Source organism: Triplophysa dalaica, chromosome 8 (assembly GCF_015846415.1).
Source record: "Triplophysa dalaica isolate WHDGS20190420 chromosome 8, ASM1584641v1, whole genome shotgun sequence".
Lineage (NCBI taxonomy): Eukaryota > Metazoa > Chordata > Actinopteri > Cypriniformes > Nemacheilidae > Triplophysa > Triplophysa dalaica.
In genome coordinates, this window is record NC_079549.1 from 1,599,560 (window position 1) to 1,623,079 (window position 23,520).

At 38.2% G+C, this 23,520-nt stretch overlaps 1 protein-coding gene across 5 annotated transcripts in view; it reads right to left on the reverse strand.

Annotated features, from left to right (window-relative positions):
• agps (alkylglycerone phosphate synthase) overlaps positions 1 to 23,520 on the reverse strand; it is a 31,200-nt gene that overhangs the window by 5,858 nt on the left and 1,822 nt on the right. The window contains exons 2-21 of one of the 5 annotated variants that reach the window (XM_056754859.1): positions 22,076 to 22,167; positions 21,562 to 21,843; positions 19,412 to 19,501; positions 17,657 to 17,747; positions 17,450 to 17,570; positions 16,414 to 16,488; positions 14,730 to 14,801; positions 14,575 to 14,654; positions 13,299 to 13,379; positions 11,920 to 12,045; positions 11,725 to 11,833; positions 8,686 to 8,813; positions 7,549 to 7,600; positions 5,280 to 5,356; positions 4,334 to 4,446; positions 3,678 to 3,747; positions 2,329 to 2,390; positions 2,102 to 2,191; positions 968 to 1,067; positions 51 to 108 (exon numbers count right to left, since the gene is read on the reverse strand). In XM_056754859.1, coding sequence (XP_056610837.1) covers positions 51 to 108; positions 968 to 1,067; positions 2,102 to 2,191; positions 2,329 to 2,390; positions 3,678 to 3,747; positions 4,334 to 4,446; positions 5,280 to 5,356; positions 7,549 to 7,600; positions 8,686 to 8,813; positions 11,725 to 11,833; positions 11,920 to 12,045; positions 13,299 to 13,379; positions 14,575 to 14,654; positions 14,730 to 14,801; positions 16,414 to 16,488; positions 17,450 to 17,570; positions 17,657 to 17,747; positions 19,412 to 19,501; positions 21,562 to 21,719 — 1,753 coding nt within the window. In that variant the 5' untranslated portion in view covers positions 21,720 to 21,843; positions 22,076 to 22,167. Of the gene's footprint in view, positions 1 to 50; positions 109 to 967; positions 1,068 to 2,101; positions 2,192 to 2,328; positions 2,391 to 3,677; positions 3,748 to 4,333; positions 4,447 to 5,279; positions 5,357 to 7,548; positions 7,601 to 8,685; positions 8,814 to 11,724; positions 11,834 to 11,919; positions 12,046 to 13,298; positions 13,380 to 14,574; positions 14,655 to 14,729; positions 14,802 to 16,413; positions 16,489 to 17,449; positions 17,571 to 17,656; positions 17,748 to 19,411; positions 19,502 to 21,561; positions 23,246 to 23,520 lie in introns of those variants that run through there. The other 4 variants (XM_056754861.1, XM_056754860.1, XM_056754862.1 and 1 more) reach the window with 4 other exon arrangements.

The following is a 23,520-nucleotide window of genomic DNA, read 5'->3' on the forward strand; positions in this document are numbered from 1 at the left end:
ATAAAATCTTTTATTTCATTATATTAGAACCGTGTGCTGTATGAAATTACCTCCATGATGATGAGACAAACTTCCTCCGTTGGCCAAAATCTCCTCTCGGGCTGCGTGCTGCACATTAACAGAGACAATTGTGTATTATCAAGATTTACCTCAAACTAAATAGAGCAGAGATTTAGTTAGACTTCAACAGAAACCACACGCATTGATTTGACATCATTTACGAGCTTTAAACACAGGTTCTTTTTATTGACTAAAATTAAAACTTTGAAAACCTTTCAGTTCATTGAAATCAAATAAAATACTGACCCAAACATTATTGGAAAAACTTGAACTCAATCAAGATGTTGACTGGAAAATAAACTGAAATAATAATAATGAACAAAAACTAAATGAATTAATCTTATATACCTACATAAAAAAAAAAAATTGCTAAAACTTTAAAATTACCAAAAAAACAACAAAAAACTAAAAATAAAACCTACTTTAAAATATGAATAAAACAATAATAACTAAAATAAATGCGTAAAAGAGATACTTCACCCAAAAATGAAAAATGCTGTCAACGTTTACTCGCCTTGGAGTTTTTCCAAATCTGTATAAGTTTCTGTGTTCTGATGAACACACAGAAAGATATTTTAAATAATGCTTATAACCAAACAGATCTTGAGTCCCATAGAAGGAAAAAATACAATGGTGGTCAAAAGTGCCCCAGAACTGTTTGCTGTCCTACGTTCTTCAAAATGTCATCTTTTGTATTCGACAGAACAAAATAAATTGAAAGTAATTTTTCCTTCTATGGGAGTCAAGGGGGGCAAAATCTGTCTGGTTATAAGCATTCTCCCAAATATCTTTCTCTGTGTTCATCACAACAAAGACACTCAAAGGTGAATGATGTAATAAAAACATTAAAATAAATTTTTGGGGTAAAGTATCACTTTGAAGACTCATCTTCAGGTTGTTTACGTACCTCCACTTGTTCGTAGACGTGCACTGGATCACTCAGACCTCGATAATTAAAGGCAAAATAGAAATACACACAAGCGCCGGCGTCATACAACTGTGTAACTCTAGAAGAAAGAAAAAAATATGATTTAAAACATGTTATGCTGCCTTCAAGCCCTTCTGAAAACGTAAAGGTGTCATTTTTTAGTGTACAGTTGCGAAGAGTATGTGAAGTGAAAAATGACACAGAGATAACTGGAGGAATATCAGTTTGTCGAGCGATGGCAGACGGGTGTGGGAGCGTTTGTGAAAGCTCTGAAACAGACAAGTTATCTTTCCCAATTCCAATTTGATGACAGAGCAGGAACGGAAATGACAACCTTCACCGTTAAAAGTTTAGATGGCATTTTCCAGGACAGCGATTAGCCTAAACCAGGATTTAGTTAAATGAGGATATTTAAATAGTTTTTTAAAGAGCATGCCTACAATTTTGTTTCAAGTATTTCATCTAGACCTGCTTTTGTGACCCACGACTTTGAGACGGAGAAAGTTTGTGAGCTGTGAGTTTGTGTTATCTGGTTTTGCAGAGGTTAAATGGCCACATCAGTCACGGTCAGAAAGCACACGACAGAAAACAAATGGCTGACAAACAGATCTGATCTCTCTCTCTCTCTCTCTCTCTCTATATATATTCATGCTTACTGTAAGATATTCTTTTTTTGTGTGTCCGCGAGCGTGCACGTACAGCCAAACGCACAACTGCGCAAACTAAACTGCTTTTGACTTGTACGCGTGCACTGCGACATATTGCAATACCTCCCCCGGCCTACAGGGGACAGGTTTTCTTCCACTACCTTGAATCCATGCACCCAGGACACTGTTGCCACCTGGTGGTTAATGTAATCACTTCAAGAAATGGACTGCGCGGGTAACAAAATCTGGCGGTGCGAGTACTATTCTGATGACGAAATTTGCATCCCTTGCATACATGTAAAAAGGGAACTATACTTCAATCTTAATGTGACTTTAACACTGTTCTGGTTAGTTGCCAGGGTGTTGCTAAGATGTGGTCTTGTTGCTAGGGCATTGCTATGTGACTGGTCTATCAAAAGACCCCTCCTCAGATTTTCGGTGTGTGTGTGTGTGTATGTGTGTGTACCTGCAGGTTGAGAGCGGGGAAAACTGAACGCCCCTCTCCTTACACTCCCTCACAATCCTCTCCTTCACATTCCCACACAAGTCCAACACCCTAAAAGAGAAAGAAAACAGATCCACACTGAAATCCTTCAGTAACATGACAGACATCAGCAGCAGAACTCTCTTTGTCTCCACGTTTGTTCCTCTCCTCTTGTGATTCCAGTAAAACAACAGCACGGCGTCTCTAACCTGTCCCACGGCACAGACGTCTCAAACGACTCGCCCATCACATAGTAGTCCATCCCTAGATCCTGAACACACGAGACACTGGATTTAACACGACATTCAACGCACGGTCATACGTGTTTAAAGAGATATTAAATCAGTCAAAGATTTACAGCTACACCATCACAAAACTGTCCAGCTCTCATTTAAAACCTTTCTGATATATATGACCTGTTAACCGCTGCATCTCAACATTATTTTCACTTTTCTGAATTTACTATTCATAGGTATGCGTTTGGGTAAAATGATCATTTTTTGTTTCATTCTTTAAACTACCAACAATATTCCTAGGAGCATTTACTTGCAGACAACGAAAACTGGAGAAACATGTGAAAATAACAGAAAAGATGCTCTGTGTTTACAACTAGGCATGGGCCGGTATGAGATTTTAGTGGTATAATAACATCCAAATATCACGGTTTCATGATATTACTATTAAACACAAAAAAATGTTATTTCCAAATATCTGCGTATGCAAAAAACAATTTTTCAAATGGACACAATACATTTCATTTTGAACCAACATATAGCACATGTGTGTCAGGTAAAAATAAAGCTTTAAAATTACAATATTCTTTAATAAAAATGTGGTTTTTGAAACCTTAACTCTTTTAAACCTCGGTATACCTTCAAACACTTATTCCGCCCATTCCTAAACGCAACAGTCATATTTCTATGTGTATTTAGGAAAAGTTATAATTTTTGGATTTGTATCATAGTTTTCGGTGTCACAGTTTTTTGTCTTGTCACGCCGTCAGTCTGTTGGATGACTTTTTGTCGCTCCTGAGATTTGATTTTGTTGTGTTTGGTTCTAAAATGAGATAACTCAAGCTTTTTAATCATGTTTTTTATTATGCTTTCACAGTTTTATTGTGTTAGATAGCTGAATTTTTGAGTTATTACGGCTTAAATCAAAACAAACCAAATTCAGTTTGATAGATATTAATTGTAATGCACAATAAAAAAACATGATTTATAATTATTTTGATTTATCTCATTTTGGATCCAAACTCTTCATATATTGTATGACCACTTTTATTATTACATTTGAATTCCCATTTAACTAGTAGATATCAATCCTATATATTCCTTTCAATTTATTCAGAGATCACCCCAATTTTTCCGTCTACAATAAATGTAATCTATCATGTGTGGTGTTGCCCATTTCATGTGAAATGTTCTCTCGTTTACTGTAATTACTACTGTGTTGTATCGCCATCAGCCATTAAAACGACCATATCAACTGACTGCTAGCTTTGAACCAGAGCCAAGCGTGTCTATAAAAGAAAAGTGATTGTAGTTTGATAACACACCCGCAGATACGCGATCACAAATGTCAGCATGTATCCCCTCTGACCGTTGTCCTCTCCTGCTGCGAGACCCCTGAAACACACACGCGCACCACAGAGAACACATATATCATCAGCACAGTAGAAATGTGGTCTGGTGAGCGTTGGGTTTCCATGTTTAATGGGGGATTTCTATAGATGTCATGGTTTTTGTACTGTAAACTGTATATTGCATCTTCTAAACCTCTTTTACATCAATTCATTTTGAAGAATTTTATCTCACGGCCCTTAAAATGCCGCAAACAAAATGACCAGTTTTCTTTATTCCTATCTTTAAGGGGACATTTGGTCTTTACACTACATGGTTCACCCGGCCACACACGCACCAGGAGCAGAGGTTCAATAAGGTCAGTGGTAAGATTCACCCTCTATCAATCAAAATCAAGCTCTAATGAAATATTCTAGAATCCTTCAATCTGTTCACACACACACTGAATGAGGTGTGATGAATGAGACAGGATGAAAGGCCCGAGACAAACGTTACCACTTCTGTATTGAATCAGAAAGATCAGTGAAGGTCAGGGGTCACCGTCCGTATGACCTGTGCTCCAACAGTTCCTCTAGATCTATAGAAACCCCATTGATTGCACACCAACATGCAGAAACCAACGCATTCTTACCCGAATTTGGCTGCGATGTCGTACACCTGTTTCTCGTGCTGTAAAACCTTCCCACGATCCCCTTCAAACAGCAGTGTGGCGACACACAGGTGGTGCGGGTCGAATCCTTTAAACTGACAACACATCACACATATCACTCAGTCTTATGATAAAACAAACAACGCTTGTGATCTCTGTGATAGTCTCCAATGAAATGTTGATATGTGTTAAGTTTCATATTTTGGTCGACAGTCTGTACAAATAAACACAAAGTATCGTAGCTGTCCTTCAGAAACCTCAGATGTCCAAATTCACAGATTTTAGGAAAATTTTGAAATAAATATTATTAAAATGATTAAATACGGTGTTGACATTTTCATACTCATTAGTCCCCCGTGAACCGGATATTGATTTTACTTCCGTATTCGGTGGAATTTCAAATGAGATAATTAGTGGGCGTGGCTTCCGTTGTTCCCTGCAAATTGATTGGATGTGTAAAAACAGGCATTGCATTTTGAAATGGAACTTGCAGCAGACTGACAGTTGAAGGGGAGGAGTTAACGGATGCCCCGCCTAATCCGTCTAATTTACATAATTTCAGATGGATCGTCATTTCGGTACGCAAGTGCATTTTCAAATTTTAACTGAAGATTATGAACTTACATCAGTTTTAAAGAGAATGACCCACATTGATAAGTTATTTACTATAAATGCTGCAATATTTCAAGAAATAAAAAGAATTGTCATTTTTATTTCACTGGGACTTTAAGGGTTTGATTTTTGCTAATGCCTGTGACAAACATAATGATTTATGACAGAAAAGTAATCAAAATATGAAGATATATTGTTTTGAAAGGACAGCAACAATTTGCAAAACCTGACACATTCAACACACCGTCAGATGACATAAAACAATGCTCAATCAAGTGTTCCAGAGCGCTGATAACAGACGCCGCACCCCTCTCACCTTTGTGATGTAGAATTTTTTCAACCCGTCCAAAAACGACGTGAACATGGAGGACACTTGTGGCTTGAGTGCATGACCTGCCGAAACAAACCATCAAAAACCATCAGATATCCTTCAGTGCAGTTTATATCAGAGGTGTGTGATGTCATTAACACTCGCACATCCCCCTGTTCTCAACCCTCCCTGAGTTTCCCATAAGACCCGCAGATTTATTAGTCGTCTGAACAATAGCACAGTAATGACTGGAGAGGGGGAGGGAGAGAGAGAGAGAGAGAGAGAGAGAAAGAGGGAGAGAGAGAGAGAGAGAGAGAGAGAGAGAGAGAGAGAGAGAGAGAGAGAGAAAGAGGGAGAGAGAGAAAAAGAGAGTCATAAATCATTGCGATGCAGCTCGTCTGATAAAAACACACACACATACAAAGACACACACTATTCACTATACAGTAAGTTATTTCTATATGTGATACAGAAGTGGAAATTACAATTTTATTTTTTCAATTATTGTATGGTTTTAACTAAAAAACTAAAATACAAATGAAGCAAAACTACAATATAAAATTTCTAGTGTGTCATTTTCTGGAGGCTCTATTGAAGAAATTCTATACAATATGCATAACTATGTGTTCAGAGGTGTATAAAAACCTCACATAATGAAGCGTTAGGTTTTTATTACTTTAAAACTAGCTATTTCTGTCTGCATACAGTGCGGGCTCCCATACATGGAATTCTCCATGTTGTTTCTACAGTAGCCCTTAAAGGACAAACTGCTTTAGAGAGCGTTTCATAAATACGATATCTCCTTTTTCCTTAAGATTTTCTTTGTGGAAAATCTTAGTCCTGTGAGAGCCACCGTAGTGCTTCGGAAGGGAGGTGGAGTAATTCACAACCTCACTGCTAGATGGCACTAAATTTTATGATAATAATAGTAATAAAGCATTTTAATAAATCCCATCTTTCAAAACACCGAAGGTAACCTCACAAACAGGAAAAGCATAAAATAAAAATACAAATCACTGCACAAGACATAAAACACAACAAACACTACGCATACACAGATAAAATGCCGTAAAGACTCAGTAAAGCTATTATAAAGATACATCTTTAATGTTTTAAATTTCATACGCTGGACCTTTAAGCTTCAACAAAACCTGAAGTTTGAACTGTAAAGTTAATCAATATACTTCTGAAGAGAAGCGGAAGCGAGATGTGGAGGTTAACCGGATAAGTAAATGATGTGGATGAGACTTGAACGTGTGACATCACAGGAGTTAAGACCCTTAACACTTCACACAGGAGTATGTGCCATAAGCATCAATGTAATACATATAATCTACACCATCATCTGTCATTACGTCCTTAACTCATTAACACAGCCCTGATACATTGAGCACAGTCAACAGTTTCCTGCAGTTTTATTCCAGTACGCCTTTTTTAGATCTCTGCAAATTCGAAAGACCTTTAGTTTGTCAGGTTTAACAGTGCTGATCTTAGCACAGTCAGTGTGTTCGAAGGCACTGTAACACACATTAACATTATAATACAGATCCAGCCACACTACAGTGCAGAGAAAGCGTACATGATGCAAAAACTATAATGATCACAGAGACCGGAGTCTTCATTAAACACTCAATACATCTCTCTCTCTCTCTCTCTCTCTCTCTCGCTCATAAACGCACGCTGGATGAAAACACGAGACTTAATGAGCTCCCTGGAGACGGGGGGGAACTTTTCCAGAAATATCTGGCAACCCCTCACGAACCCCCCCGCATCTCCGCATGTAGCGTTATAAAGCCGCGGCGCGCTGCGAGTGTAATTGCTGCCAGAGCCATTTTTCATTGTTCCTGAACTGTGTGTTTGTGCGCTCGCTCGCTGCTCAGCTGCTAAAATAATGATCAATTTCAGCGCCAGCTCTCCGGAGATAAATTACACCACACCAAATTAAACCACTTGATGTAATGAATACACAAAACAACAACAACAAGTCATAAAAACAAAAACAAACGCTCAATCTTTCAATCCGTCTCAGTGGAGGGAATACGAGAACGCATAACAGATTATTCTTAAACAGACTTGATCTGAATCTCCAGTGTGATTTTTATTACTTTTTTGTGTGTATCTTCCTGTTTCTTGTTACCCTGTGTTACATTACCATTACCCACACAATCGACTCAGACATGTTTATAGCAATTTGTTCGTTTATCACTGGTCGACTGATCCCTACATACCTGTTCTACACAAAGATACTCAACATAATGTCCATTTTCACACTTACCGAACTGAAACTGATCATTGTCCATTAGCCGAATAGATGCTGGAGCACATCTCTAAAGTAGAGAAGATAAAAGAACACAAACATTCCCTCAAACACAACAAAGCACGTTTATATATTCACATAAAATGCGTTTAATGAAGAGCACTTGATGGGATTTATTAAAGGCAGGCCCCGGGCAACAGGAAACAGACGGTAACATTGTGTAGGTCCTGAACGGAATAATCAATAATTTAATTTTAGGTTTGGATCACAGTTTGTTTATGGACCAATAACAAGCAGTGTTGCATAAAGTGCCAGAGCTGCGGTCATCAATAACAGCAACATCAGCACCGCCGGACTAATGAGAAGCCGACTGGATCTGAGGCCATTACCCAGAACCCTTAGCTTACGCGCGCACACACCACAAATGTACATTTATTTTTGTATAATCATTGTATCATCATTATTTTCTTTCATTTATTACTGATTTCGCAATGTTTTGTTGCGAAGTTATGAACTAGTTACAATCATCCAATGAAAAATATTCCCTATTTAATAAACATTTAAACCACATCTGAAATGTCATTTAACCTGAAATTTTAATCATTTAATATGTCATTTTTTTTATTACTTTATGTTTTTATTGTGTATTATTGTGTTAGTATGCTGTATTTTATTTACTATTACGGCCTAAATCAAAACAAACCAACTGCAGTCTGGTTGATATTATTATATTGGAATGCACAATAAAAAAAGTTCTTCGTTTTTGGAACCAAACTCTTTGTACGAATGAATGAGGCATTTATATATTGCTATACACCCAAAGCACAATATATGTGTGTGTGTGTCTGGGATTTTCATTTCAACCCTGGCCACGTACCACCAGGGTGACCACATTGGTAAACAATCGTGATTTTATACTGGTCCCATTAGACCAATTTTGAAAACCATTAATATGCAAATCCTTCTTAATCAAGTTCTACCAGAAACACTAGTAATCACTAGTTTCTTACTATATTAAACAATATGATATTCTATACGGTACGATATGCTCATGCCTTTAAAAAACACCTTTACCTTAAGATCAATAAACAAAATACTACAGATATATAATATCGGGTCTGGATGACAGGTCATCTCGGTGTTGTAGACACTGACCTGTCTGGCGACCTCTCTCAAACACGCCACACCCTGCTGGAAGTTTGGAAAGACGACAGATCCGTATTTCTGATACTCGGGAATGGGTCGGATCTTCATCGTAACTTCAGTCACCACTCCCAGAGTTCCTGAAGAACAAGACACACAACACAAAACTAAGGCGGTGAGATTTTTTTTTCTTTCAGTTCAAATATTGTAATATAATATAAATTCTTGTTCTTTGACAAAAACTAAAATATTTTTAAAGTAGTAGAATGTCATTAAAAATGTAGAAAAGGTCAGAATATATTTATTAGATTTAAAGCATGCGGTCCTAAAAATACTGAGCAAACGGTCAATTTTATTGCATCACATCAGCCAATTTTGTTAACTGGCATCTGGTGTTTGGCGAGTGTTCGTTGGCATGCTGTTGGTCTGCTGGGAGTCATGTTTTTTTTTTTCGATTGTTGAGTTTGAAAACTTGAGTTTGACTGCAGTGCGGCGAGTGTGTGCGACGCCAGAACCATAAAGCCAAAATCACACGCACACCGGCGGCATCTGCATCTCTGCTGGAGATCTGCGGGATCATTTCCCCATGAACGCTCAAGTTTCCTCCTCTACAAAAAGGAAGTTGGGAGATTTACAGACGGCGTGTTCTGTGACATAAAGCAGGTCAATATCAAAAAGCACTTTTGGGAGAAAACAGAGCCACCGAGGGCCCAGCGCAGCGTGCTTCCGTCCCGAACTCGAGTGACCTTTGAACCCTGAGGTTTGAGGCTCATTATTGAGAGTCCACAGCAGACGTGCCGTGAGTTTATAATACACAGAGAAACTGTGTCTGCTGTGAAGTTAGATGAGGGCAGAGGGCAAGTTTACCTGGGAAAATTAAAATAATTCAGAGAAAATGAGTGCTGGGAACGTTGCTAAAGCCCATTTTCTCCTAAACGTTTACGTTCTGCTTCAATGTAAACTTGTAGACTGAAATCCTCAGTTTATCAAACCAATCTTGTTCATAGAAACACAACAACTCTACAGTTGTCAAAGTACAACAAACATATCTCGTGGTACTATATTGGCTAGAATATCACGGTATCGAGTAGTATCGCGTAGGAGTACGAGTAGGACTGCAGTTAACTTCCGTCTAGTGTTTGTTTATTGGTTTTTGTAGTGTCGTATGATATAACGATTTATATTTTGTTTAATTTATGTTAATATTAAATAAGATTATTATTTTATTGCATAATAATTGTATGGTATTAAATAAACAATTTGTTGAATGGGTCACGTGTAGTTTTGTCGCATGCAAAGCGACACTATAGAACTTTTGCTCATGGCTCCCCCATGTGGTCAATAAGCGCAATTGTCTGTTACCAGTTTTGTAAATAATGTCGCTGTTTAAGCTTCCCTGTACGCACGGCAATGGAGGTGAATTTGTTGACTAGGCTGATGAAACCGGCGAATGCAGAAATGTTGTTTGGAAACCATTTCGCACTCTTCATCCGGCAGGGGATGTGTGTACCGACCCGAACACAGAACTTACAGAGTGTGATTGTAGCCGCTATGGAGCTGCTCAGGTAGAAGCGGGAGTAGAATTCAAGTTGTTCTACCATTAAAATAGTTTCAGAGACATTATTTTAAAGTCGAAAAACTACAAAGTGTTGCTTTAAAGAAACCATATGGTACATCGACATCTAGCTGTTGAGCTTGGTATTGCAGTCTAAAATATTGGAGAGACAAGTTTAGTAAAGTAACGTTTCTTTTGCTTGTTATCAGAAATAATCTACAGGCACTCTATTGTTTGTGAATGTGTACCGGAGGTTACGTGCATGCGCAGTAATTTATCTATGTTGTCGCTTTGAAACAGTCTATATCGTAATATACTGTAATATTTACTATGGTAAGACTTAAAAAGATTAGTAAAGTACAGTAAACTAATTCAAATGTGTGAAAATTGTATGTATAGGCCATGTGTATCAAGGGAAATGTTAATTTTACGTTAAATGTTGAACTAAAGCGGCTAGTAGGCAACTTTTTACCGAGTCGGAGGAGAAAACAACGCAAAGGCAGATGTAAGTGATCAAATGAACGATAATGCACAATATGCAACATTACTATTTATAAATATCACAGGTGTTTTAAAGCTTTAGCCTCATGATGCTACTGCAGTACCTTTACATTGTGCAACCCTGACAGAAATCTAAGAAGAGACTATAAAACCAAACGTGAAACGTTTTCACACTCATTCAAATTAAATATTGTATATCATTGAAATCACCGCTAACAGAAATAGCCTTATGTGTATTTAACCCTAAATATTCTTTAAACATGCCGATAAACCGGTTGACTATCAAACACACACACATATGCGCAGCTTTACATCTTAAAATCTCTTGACCCCCGTAAAACACAACAACAGTAATTCCGTCATCTGACATTTGTAGGGGTGACGTGGGCCTCGTCTTTTTCATCCTGTGACATTACACCATCATTACAAAAGCCAGATGTCACTCCTAATGGAATCATGAATTTTTAATGAATGCAGATTAATTCTGGGAAATATTAATCCTCGCGCCAAGACTTCAAGTCTAATACGAGCCATAAAGAGCTTGAGATGATTCTCTCGAACACGCCGATGAAATGACCAGCTCACATCACTTTAGGGCTTCTTTGATGATCTCATAAATATCCATTATTTTCATGACAATTAAGCAAATTTCCCTCAAATTTTCATTAGAGCGCTGCTTTCAAACACTTTAGTCTTTGTGTAATCCTTATTCTCAATACTGATTCGGACTACAGATTTACATTTTAATAACATAACATAGATAATAAAAATGTATGTGATGTAAGAATGTAAGAGAAAAATACATATAATACATTTAAATGCCTATTTCTTATTTTATGGTAATGATTTTTTTTGTATTATGGTAACCAAAATAAGGGAGCAAAGAGCCAAAAAAGGTATAAAAAAAGTAAAAATAATCTTAACGTTTAATTTCATTTGATTTCAGGGACGGGGTGACGTTCACGCATAACACCCACAGGAGCACATGTCCGTACCCTCTGAGCCCAGTATGAAGTGATGTACGTCAGGTCCGGTGGACATCCGCGGCCCCAGACAGCTCTTCTCAATCACTCCTCTGGGCGTCACCATCTTTATATGCACCACCTGTAAACATCACACGCATACAAACCACAGGATGAGTCTAATCCCCCGACTCACAACACTGTGTCATAAGACATCCTTAAACATACCAGGTCCTCAATGTTGCCGTAGATGTTTTTCTTCATGCCCGACGCCCTCGTGGCCACCCATCCGCCCAGAGAACTGAACTCCATCGAGTCGGGCTCGTGACCCGTGCAGTAACCGCGCTCATTTAACTACACACACACACATTGTACAGTTGTAAACACAACTATCAGTGTTTCTGTGGTCTTATGTCAATATGGAGTGTGTCAGAGTGACGGCGGTGTTAGTGTGAGAGGGCTCATGATGATATTGATCTGCCTCAGACAAACCACACGCTCCATAAATGTTTTATTTAAAAAAAAAAAAAAACACAAACACAAACACACACTTTAATGTGCTGACATCTGTGCTCAGGATATAACCTGCATTTACACACACAGTGTTGTCTCGCATCTCATGCACACACACACACACACACAAACATACACAAACACACACACACACACACAAACACACACAAACACACACACACAAACACACACAAACACACACACACACACACACACACAACACACACACGCACACAAACACACACACGCACACACAAACACACACACACACACACAAGCCGTTTCTTGACTTTAATAGAGGCATCTGCTCTAAACCTACGTGTGTGTGTGTTTGGATGTGTGAGAGATGCATGACAAACACCGTGTGTGTAAATGAAGGTTTTATCCTGAGCACAGAGTGACAGAATGTCTGTATTTGTGTTTGAGTGTGTGAGTGTGTGTGTGTTTATAAGTGTGTTTGTGTCAGTGAGTGAACATCTTTATGTGTGTTTGTGTGTTTATGAATCTTTGTTTGTGTGTGTTTCTGTCAGTGAGTGAATGTATTTATGTAATTTTGAGTATGTGTGTATTAATATATCTGTTTGAGTTAGTGTGTATGTGTTTGTGTGAGTGAGTCAATGTATTTATGTGTGTTTGTGTATTTATATATCTGTGTGAGGGAGTGCGTGTTTCTGTGAGTGAGTGAACATGTTTGTGTGTGTTTTTGTGTGTGTGTATTTATATATCTGTGTGAGGGAGTGCGTGTTTCTGTGAGTGAGTGAATATGTTTGTGTGTGTTTTTGTGTGTGTGTATTTATATATCTGTGTGAGGGAGTGCGTGTTTCTGTGAGTGAGTGAATATGTTTGTGTGTGTTTTTGTGTGTGTGTATTTATATATCTGTGTGAGGGAGTGCGTGTTTCTGTGAGTGAGTGAATATGTTTGTGTGTGTTTTTGTGTGTGTGTATTTATATATCTGTGTGAGTGAGTGAATATGTTTGTGTGTGTTTTTGTGTGTGTGTATTTATATATCTGTGTGAGGGAGTGAATATGTTTGTGTGTGTGTTTGTGCGTTTATAAGTGTGAGTGTGTGTGTTCAGTCAGTGTGTAGACAGACCTGTCTCTCCAGATCTTGTCCGATGATTCCTGCCTCCACATGAGCAGTCAGATTCTTCTCATCCACCCACAATATTCGGTTCTAGATAAAAGAGTTAAAGAACATTTAGTTCACTTCACTAATCCCTTCGCAACACTTTTTTAATAAAAAAAACGACATCAAAAAAATATAACGAAACATCTTAACCAAGCAAACCAACATGAAAGTAATGCAGTTATATAATAACACAGACGCTGATCCGTGTGCACAGCTCCATATGAAAATAAACACGCCGTTTCATCAGAATGATGGTCTACAGTGACCTCCCTCAATGATTCAAGTCCACAGGTCATTTATCAGACGAAGCACAAGAGGCGCAGCAGCCTCCGCACCTCAAGAAGATCCTATTTGAACAATGTCATATTTTGATTAAAGATCAGGGATGTTGACATGGAGTCTGTTCGCAGGGCTCCATGAAAGCGATTGTCAAACTGATTCACTGCTCTTAAACTCAGCCCACATATCTGAGCTTAGAAAGTCAGGACAGAGAGAGGTCACAATGTGTGTGTTTGCAGCTGCGTTAGGTCTCATCTGAAGCCAAACTGTATCAGCCGTCTCTTTCCCATCTCGCCGACAAATCAGAGCAGCATTAGAAAGCCACATAAGCCGTCTGGATGTGAGCTGGTGTGCGTTTCATTCTGAGCGTTAACCTGGTTTTGTCCCCGGATTCCCCCAGAGGTTAAACACTCCTCAGGAAACAGCCCCGTCTCCACAGGTGGCTCCGCCCCTCCGCTATCAATCACACCAATGCGCTCATAAAACAAGAGCGCTCATGACTCGCTGCCTTTCATGTCCGCGACCCCTGCACTCCGTGACCCCTCAAACAGGTCAGCCAAGGTCATAGCACAAGATGAAACACACGGCCTTCTTCAGGCGAACACGTTTTCGTAGGAAATGCATCTTTGCTCTCAGTTTTGACCTTCTGTCTATACTGGAACGGCATTTTTATAAACACAATTTCGGGAGGATTATTCCGAAAATGCCATTTCCGCATTGAAGCGGCCAATTATATTCAGAATGTTTTTCTTTTTTTATTCGGTATATGCTATATGTGTAACCTAATTATATTCCATACTTTGAAGTGGTCTAATATTTGAAGCACAGACGAAAGGATGCACAGATACTACTTTTTAAAGGCCGAGTATGAGTTCCAAAAAAAAATTCTGGTACTCGACAGGATTTTGGATTACTGTAAATGTAGCCACAAATTGTGTTTGTGTGTGTGCGATTCACTCACCATCTGAGATGTGTCCAAAGACACGATGGAGCGAGTCTCCTCAGGGGGGCACTCTAGAGCGCTGGACACACTCGTACCACCTGAGAAAGAGAGAGAGAGTTCTTGATCGGCCTCCAAGCATTGGCCAGAGGTAATAATGTTTTTGATGTACTTGCCTCCGTAAGGTATCAAACAGACGTCACGTTTACAGGCCAGTTCCACAATCTTCTCCACATCACTATGACAACCTGCAAATACCGCATCACATCACACGCCTGCATAACATTCTTCAGAGAACACTAAACAAAAGTACAACACAACTTTTTCTTATTTATTCTGAAGTGCAACCTGAACGATAAAATGCAAAGCGAGATTTTTCAAATTCCATCCCTAACTGTTCCTGTTCCTAACTACATCATGCTACAACCGCCTCTAACTGCCCTATTAGTGTACATTTGACTGGCCACTGTAAACGGCGCAATAATGTGACACACATTTCCAAGTGAAAGAGAATAGACGGCAGAAATAATGAGGACACAGCTTGATTTCATCCCGAAGGATTGGAGAAGTAGGCTACATCGGTTTCATCAGCCGAGGCGGTGAAAGTTTGGCGACGCTCGGTGAACAATATAACTAGAGACATTTATAAAGACTTTTTATGCGTTTTGGCTGTTCATTAACACGATCAAAACTGAGATGATTGGACTGAAAACTCGGAAGGTGGCATTTCCCAAAACGATGACGTCATATGCAATTGTATTACGTGTTCAGTGGGTAGGCATGCGCGACTCAGGAGTAGTAATTCCCCAAACATTAATGGCGGCCTCCGTGATGCCTGGTTGTGCTGCGTAACAAACCCATTATCAAAAGCAGATTTACTGCACCACTACAACCAGCGGAGACTTTTATATACACAAACTATAAACACACATACACGCCGACAAAGTGTATTAAAAGCGCATTTAGCTTAAAAAAGGCTATGCGTGTGTGAGCAGGCACTTAGGGTTTCTGAATAGCGCAACAGCGCCGTCCACTGTCCTGGCATGTATAATACAGCGTTTATATTCGTTTTCCCAGATCCATGTAAATGCAGATCGTTTTGATAACGCTGTCAAGTATACACAAAACCTTTCAAAAACGTTTCAGTTTTTCATCGTGGAAACACACTCTAAAAGGGTCAATTTAGTGTTTATTTTAGCTCATATGGGAACACATATGATGAGATCAATTCAAAATGACTTGGTAACACTTAACATGTTAATTTTTGTTAGTTAATTTACATTAATTAGTGTTTTTTTGGTGTTTACTAACAATAAAAAAGACATTTTTCAAGTCAAACGTTGTATCTGTCTACACTTGTTAATCCTGCAAAAACATGAATAAACATCCATGTTTGTATTAACTAACCTTTAAAAGATGAATAAATGCTGTGAGAATATGTTTTTCACTGTTAAATCATGTTCGCAAAAATCAACTACCGTAAATAATCGCAACCTTACTGTAAAGTGTTATCAATGATAAGTATAAGAAGGGTTTTGTAAAGGAGACTCTGTGATGTTTGTGGGACAATCTGCTGAGGGGTTTTGAGTCGGGAGAACAGAAGGGGGAGGTCTCAGAGGGACGTACGGAAGGGACGCCCATGATTTGCTGACCGCCCAGGATGCCTGCAGCTAATCAAAACTCAGCCATCAATCACAGCTCATTTAAATGAGTTCTGTCAGGCATCAACCAATCAGAGAGCAGCTGCACAAGCAGCCAGCGTATTATTGGTTGTCGCAGCTCCTGGTTCTCTCATAAATATGAATGAATATGTGGCAAGTGATGCATTCAGCTGGATCATAAACCTTTGCGGTTACTCACTCGGCCAAACCACGGCGTCCGGCACCCGTCCGATCCTCCCTTCACGCAGAGCAAAGATTTCATGCAGGCAGTGACCTGAGAAAGAGACAAACGCTCAATGGTACGCCGTATATTTGCTGTGTTGCTTTAAAATCCACATATAGTGTAATGCAAAAACTTTGGTAATAAGAATGAACAAATTTGAAGAGATTATTTCCAAAATGTGATTTTTCAAAAATCCTGCTTTTTATTTAAACTGCAGTCGGTCTGTTTTGATTCAAGCCGTAATAACTAAAACAATACAGCTATTTAACACAATAAAAACCTGATTACATAATAAAGAAACATTTTAAAAACAGAGTTTTCTTTTTGGAAATAAACTCATCATATGTTACCATAATAAAACAAACGGTTAAATAAGTCTTTCTAATCGTTTCTGTAAGTTATTATTAAAATTAACCTTTAAATATAATATGTAATGCACAAAAATACAAATTTCAGCTGACAATGCATCAACTAAATATTTACATTTGCTGGAACAGTTCATGTGAAAATGACAATTTACATAGATGAATACATGTTGATAGGGGTTGCACACTGTTAAAGGGACGGTTCTCCCAAAAATGAAAATTGTGTCATCATTTACTCACCCTCAGGACGTTTCAAACCTGTCTAAATTGCTTAGTTAGATATATTGTATCATTATATTATATTATATTATATTATATTAAAATTATATTATATTAAAATTATATATTTTGAACCATTTAGGAAAACAAGCAGTTCTGGGGCAATCTTTACGCCCATTTAATTTTTTTATTTAAACAGGTATGAAATGACACGATGGTGACAGAATTTTCATTTATAGGTGAACTATGACTATAATATATTATAATATAATATAATATACTATTCAAGCTTTGGAATTTCACAAGACCCCTGTTGGAAAACTGTGCAAAAAAAAAAAATTCTAAACAGTGATTAAAAACTAAACTAAAAATATTTAAATATTTAACTAACTATTACTGCACTCTTAGACAAAACACTGATTCTTTACCATGAGCCCGGAAGACCCGGTCCTCTGTATCACGTGACACAGCTATGCCCGCTGCTTTCAGGTCCTCCATGAAGGGCTCATTCAAGTTAGGAGGGGGAACTGCAGATGCACTCAGCGTGGGCTACAGGAGAACACACAAACACTGTCACACACATAAACACACACGCACATGTGACACAAGAGTCTGTCAGAGGCAGAGTTACTCACCGTAGCGGGGGATTTATGCTGTAAATTCGCTCCAAACGTGCCCTCAAACCAGTCCTTCAAACTTGGCAAAATCAGACCACTCAACCGATACCTGAACACACAACACTCAGATCAACACAACCTGTGACTCCTCCTCAATACTTCCTCCTATTATAGTAGAAAATAAGATTTGAATGCAATACAAAGTCACAGCTATGAATAAAAAGCTGGTCTCTCAAAGAAATATTTCAAACAACATGCTTAAAATACACATAGGAGACGGCATCCTTGTGGATCAAAACGAAAAATGCCGCGTTCGCTACCGGAACTTGCATCATTTGCCAGACAAAACAAGCCTCAGGTTCATGCGCAGCCGAGGGATGATGGAAAGTTAGACATTATCGTTGATAGCGCTGTTAATATGGATATTTCTCTTTAAGAAACACATTGATTCGCTTCAGAAGAGCTCGTCGAGCCGTTCTTTGATGATGGACGCACTTTTTGAAACTTCAAAAAATTGCCCCCCATTCACTCCCATTCTACCGCTTGAAAGTATATTGACAAGTGGGATTATTACCCCCGACTGCTTAGTTCTTCAAGAAGAAAGTCATATTCAGTCAGGATGCCTCAAAAGTGAGCAAAACATGGGGAAATGTTGTTTCTTGGCAGAAGTATGCCCTTTAATACCACATACTGTATAATGTTCCTGTTATATCATTTCGTTATTTCTACGGAATGCAAAGTGTTGATTTTCCCCACGTCTCCACTGCCAAAATGCATATTCTGCAAACCTGCTTTGCAACAAAGCAAAACTGTGAAAAAGTACTATGGAAATGAATCTGAATTAAATGAAATAGTCTGACCCAGCTCAAGGCAGTGGCTCGTAAATTTGGGGTGGGGCTACCTGTTTATGGAAGTCTATAAATAGTTGTTATTTCTCATTAGTGCACACTTCTCCTTTAAATTTCACTTTGTAAACAGTAAATGGGTCCAGTGTGAAACGGTGCCAGACAAACAGGATCTGTAGTAACATGAGGTCATTTCTGAAGACATGTATAATACTATGCATTATACATACTAAGTATATTCCCTATAGCAAAGTACATCTTTAAGTGTGAATCAGGCCTCTGTCTGTCCTCATTATGTCAACAGTTGTGTGTTGATGTGTATACACAGAAGTGCAGAGACTACAGCGGCCACTAGATGACAGCAGAACTACAGAAGAACTGTGTGTATGTGCTCAGAGACGCTGGACATCCATGAAGCTGCACGCAGACGACTGTTAACAGGAGAAATGGATCATCGATAAGCCCCAGAAATGCAGAATATTCTTGGCAGACGCTTCTTTCTTCTGAACTTTATGTGTTGCATGTTTGAATGCTATGTAGGGGTTCAGATGATATGTGCCACAAAAGCGACCTCATCTGTTAAGATTACACAGCGCCACTGTGTCTGTACAGCGTTGAAATGTTACGAAACAAACTGTGACAAATATCTTTGTCTGAAAAGCCGTTACGAAAGATATTTATTTACAGCAACCACGAGAAAATCAATGAGATTATTAATAAATAGAAAACAGGTTCTGCATGAGTTAAGCAACACTGCCCTGAAATCCAAACTGACCCTATTTATACACTTTGTGCACACAATTCATCACAATGCATTATTCTACAGAAAAAAATGCCCGTCCACTTTTTATCTTGCGTATGTCAGATTGCAGATTTAAGACAGCTGAACGTGTACGGTGTAAAACAGATTCTTTCACATCATACTCACCTTTTACCTGTGAACTCTGCTTGACCTTTTTTATTAAACAGGAACCTGGAGTCGCTGTAACCCCAGCCATTCCATTTCATGATCTCCTGCCTGAGACAAAAAGAGCGAGAGACACACACACACACACACAGAAAGAGAGAGAGAGAGCCTTTTAAATAAATATCATAACAACCAGAGTAGCACGACCTTTATCACAGAGAAGTTTACAAATACACTGAAGATATTCCAGCGGCCTGCAGGGATAAACTTCTCTAATCTTTCTATTAATATAACAGACTATACCACGTTTGATAAAAGCTCATCTGACAATCATAAAGGTTACGCTTCACAGGGACGTTGAAGAAACCTTCAGATAAATCAAAAAAAGTCACAGTAAATGTCTTGATCTATTAACTGAATGAAGGACGAGATGATGTGAAGGGAAAGATCGTGGTTTGTGCTACAATCCCGAAATTGGATTCATGTTTTTTACTGCACGTTCAACAAGAAAAACTGAGAAACAAACAAGCAAATACAATTTTTTTATTTTTAGTTAAGATGTGAACAATATCTCAGTCAGAATCTTCTGAGTGTGACACAAACTGAGACGGATGTTGAAAATCTAACTGATGATCTGTCATCTGTGTCACCAGACCAACTGAGTGTTTCTAAAGACGATCATATGTCAACTTAACACTGCGAAACATAGTTTAGAAGCCAAAGATATTATGACTTGTTCCAGAGAATGTGTTTATTACTCTTACTGTACAAATAAATGTAACAACATTAATCTTACATCAAACGGTTTGGTCTTGTTGTAAATTAATTTAAAATGTAGTGAGCACTCCCCTTAAAAAGGCAATCTGGCAACAGGATAAAAAAACAATGAAATATATCCTTTAAAAACCAGTTAATGTCTTCAATATGTTTGACTTTAAAATGTCATATTATACAGGCAATAATGTACATCAATTAATGTACTTGTAAAATGTACAAAAATGGAATATGTCTTAACACGCAAAGGTGTTTTTCCTTTGTATATCCATTAATAATAAAAAATCATGTTAATATATATTTAGATGATGAAATACTGATAAAGTCGCTTTTTGAAGTAATAAAAGAAAATTCTTCAATGAAATATTCAAGACTCAAAAAATAAATGTAGCAGTCTGACAACTCTCTGAACACACAATAAACCCCCAAGAAAATGTCAGCGGTATCTTATCAATGAACTACACAAATATGTACTTCTGTGTATTATTCTACTGGTTCAACAGGTTTCCACACGTTCATTCCACATGACCTAAAGTCAAAATGAGTTCACTTCGGTCACTGTAAATATTATCTGAACTTAAACTCATTCCGAGTTCATTTGTGTCAAATTTGGCACTCTCTGATGTGATTTGTTAATGTACCATTCCTCGAATTTGGTGGGATCTGTAGCTGATGAAAACACTAGATGGCAGCAGAGTGTCATGTACACAATGAAGGAAGCGAAGTTTAAGTCAGGCCACCCCAGCTCTAAGCCAATCAGAGCACAGCACATGCAAAATGTAAGATGTCATAATTCATGACAGTACATGGCATCTATACACTTATTAATAAAAGAGGTGTGTAACAATACCAGCAGCTGTCACCGTTATAATAACTTTAACGCGCAACGACAGCACTTCTGAAAATCTGTCACCAGCTACAAGGGTGATCTGTGAATGATGTCATTATGTAAAAGTTTTAATAATATCATGACCTCTTGTCATTGCTCTCAAAGCTCACTGACATCATACACATAGTAAAACAGCAGATTACATGTCTTTCTAACTGTCTTTTAAGCCGGTCTATATTGTTGTGTCTTGATGTGACCTGTCTTCATTTTTACTGGTTTGTGTTTATATAAGTTTATCAAGAATGAATTACTAAAGTAATCAGAACGAGAAAAAGCAGAAGACGGATGAATGTGTTCATTTATCTCTCTCGCCTCCGCACCCTCTTCTGACTATGAATGGAGACTTTGTTCAGACAGGAGAATGATTTCTAGCGTACACAGTCTCACAACATCAAACTCGTTGTCGCTTTATAACACAAGTACACGTGTTTTATCTCAATGGTGAATGTGTATGTTAGACGTGCCGAGAGCGCGATCACACACAGACAGTTGATGCGCGCACACGTACCTCCGCTTCGGTACCGGTGTCAGTCTGCTGGGACCGGTTCCGGGCACCTCGGCTTTGCATTCTTGCGCAGCGACGCCCGCTCGGCTCTGCAGATGTCCGGCTATGATCCGGAGTCTGTTCTGCGCGCTGCTGCTGCTGCTGTTGCTGCTGGACGCCATGCCGCTTCCGTGTTTGCTGTCACCGGGCGGTGGCGAGAGGTTGACGGGAGGATGTGAGGTAGAGATTACGCGCGTCTGACGTCACGCGGCGGACTCCGCCCATAACGCAGCCTGCTCCGCTCCGCTGCGTAAGTTTATAACAATAAATAGCGGAAAGAATTCCTATGGAATTTTTGGAGTTTATTTAGGATTTTCGTAACTGTCCTCTTTTCCATAATTGATATCACTATCTTAGTGCGTTTTTATCGAAGTTATATTTCTTCTATAGTAAAGCTTACTATCAAAACGCCTATGAAATGTTGTTAATAGTGACTAAATAAATGTTAAACAAACCAAATTCCTATATTTTGACTCACATGTCAAGTGCTGATGCTGATCTTCTCAGCAGTGCCATAGAACAGGGGTTTCAAACTGGAGTACAGGGATCACCAGGGGCCTCCAGAAGATTCTAGGGGTCCCCAGAAAATCTACTGAACATACTGTTTCTTCTACATCACACTATTGTGTCACATTATTGTACAGAGTTTAAATGTTTCTTTATACAAAAAATACTGTAAAGTGCATATGTATTTTAGTAAGGGGGTCATCATCGTTTGGGGGTCCCTCGCATCATAAGATTTGAAAACCCCTGCCATAGAAGACAGAAAGGTTGATTTTAAAGAAACCATTTAACCCAGCAAAAAGCATTTAACGGGTGTGCAGCTCATTCAGCTCCATGAGGTCTCCATCTGGTATGCCTTCAAAATAATTTGGAAGGAAACACAGTGGTTTTGGTTAGTTTCACTACTTCACATTCATTCTTAATGTGTACCATTTACATGTATTATTCATGCTTGTGGTTTTAGCTGTAAATATGTTGTTGTATAGCTATTAATGTCACAAAATTATTTTTAAAGCTACAGCAACAGACTATCTAAATGTTTAGTTAAAAACATATAAATGTGAAAATGTGAAAAGGGAAATCAGTTAAAAGTTATGAATGTTCAGTACAGACTGAACTGATTCATTTAAATAAAGATGCCAAAAAGAGATTTTCTTGCAGTCATGCAATACAAGAACCAATTTGGTTGTGATTTTTTGGTGATTTTGGTTTTCTTTTTAGGAATGTTCCTTTGATGTGCTTCATAGATCCATATATCCTACCGGAGCAACGAGTTTTGAAATACAAATATCTCTCTGAACGAGATAAAATAAACTTAAACTGCTCATATGACCTTTTAAGGTCTTTTCAAGGTATTCCAATTTTGAATCATTTAATCTGTTAAATTAAAAAGGATGATCATTTTGCTAAACCCACGCTTGACCAACAAACTAGTGGAAATACTCCTTCAATGTGCTGGTGCATTATTATTATGAATTTGACATTGCTTTTTAAACACTGTTGAGATAAAACTGTTGGGTTTCTGATAAGTTTCTTAATGTGTTTAACTAATCAATCACAGATGTCCTTTCGGAAACATAATGTTTTAAAGTACTTCCGCACAACGTTCAGCAAAATCTCTCACCTTATTTCCCATCATACTTTAATGCATATGCCTACTGTATGGAAGCAAATAAGAGACATAATGTTTTGAAATTTAACAGCCTATGAATACTTGATTTTGAATTATTTTACTTTGGATACCATGTATCTGAATTTATTTGTTTCGAATTTACCTCTATGAAATTTAATTATGAAAATTCTTGATTTCCAATTTAAAAACCTGAATTTAATGCTCACAAATTCAGATACAAAAAAGAACAATTTACAGAATTTCAGATAAAATACATTCAGATTGATCAAATTTGATTGCTCTTATTC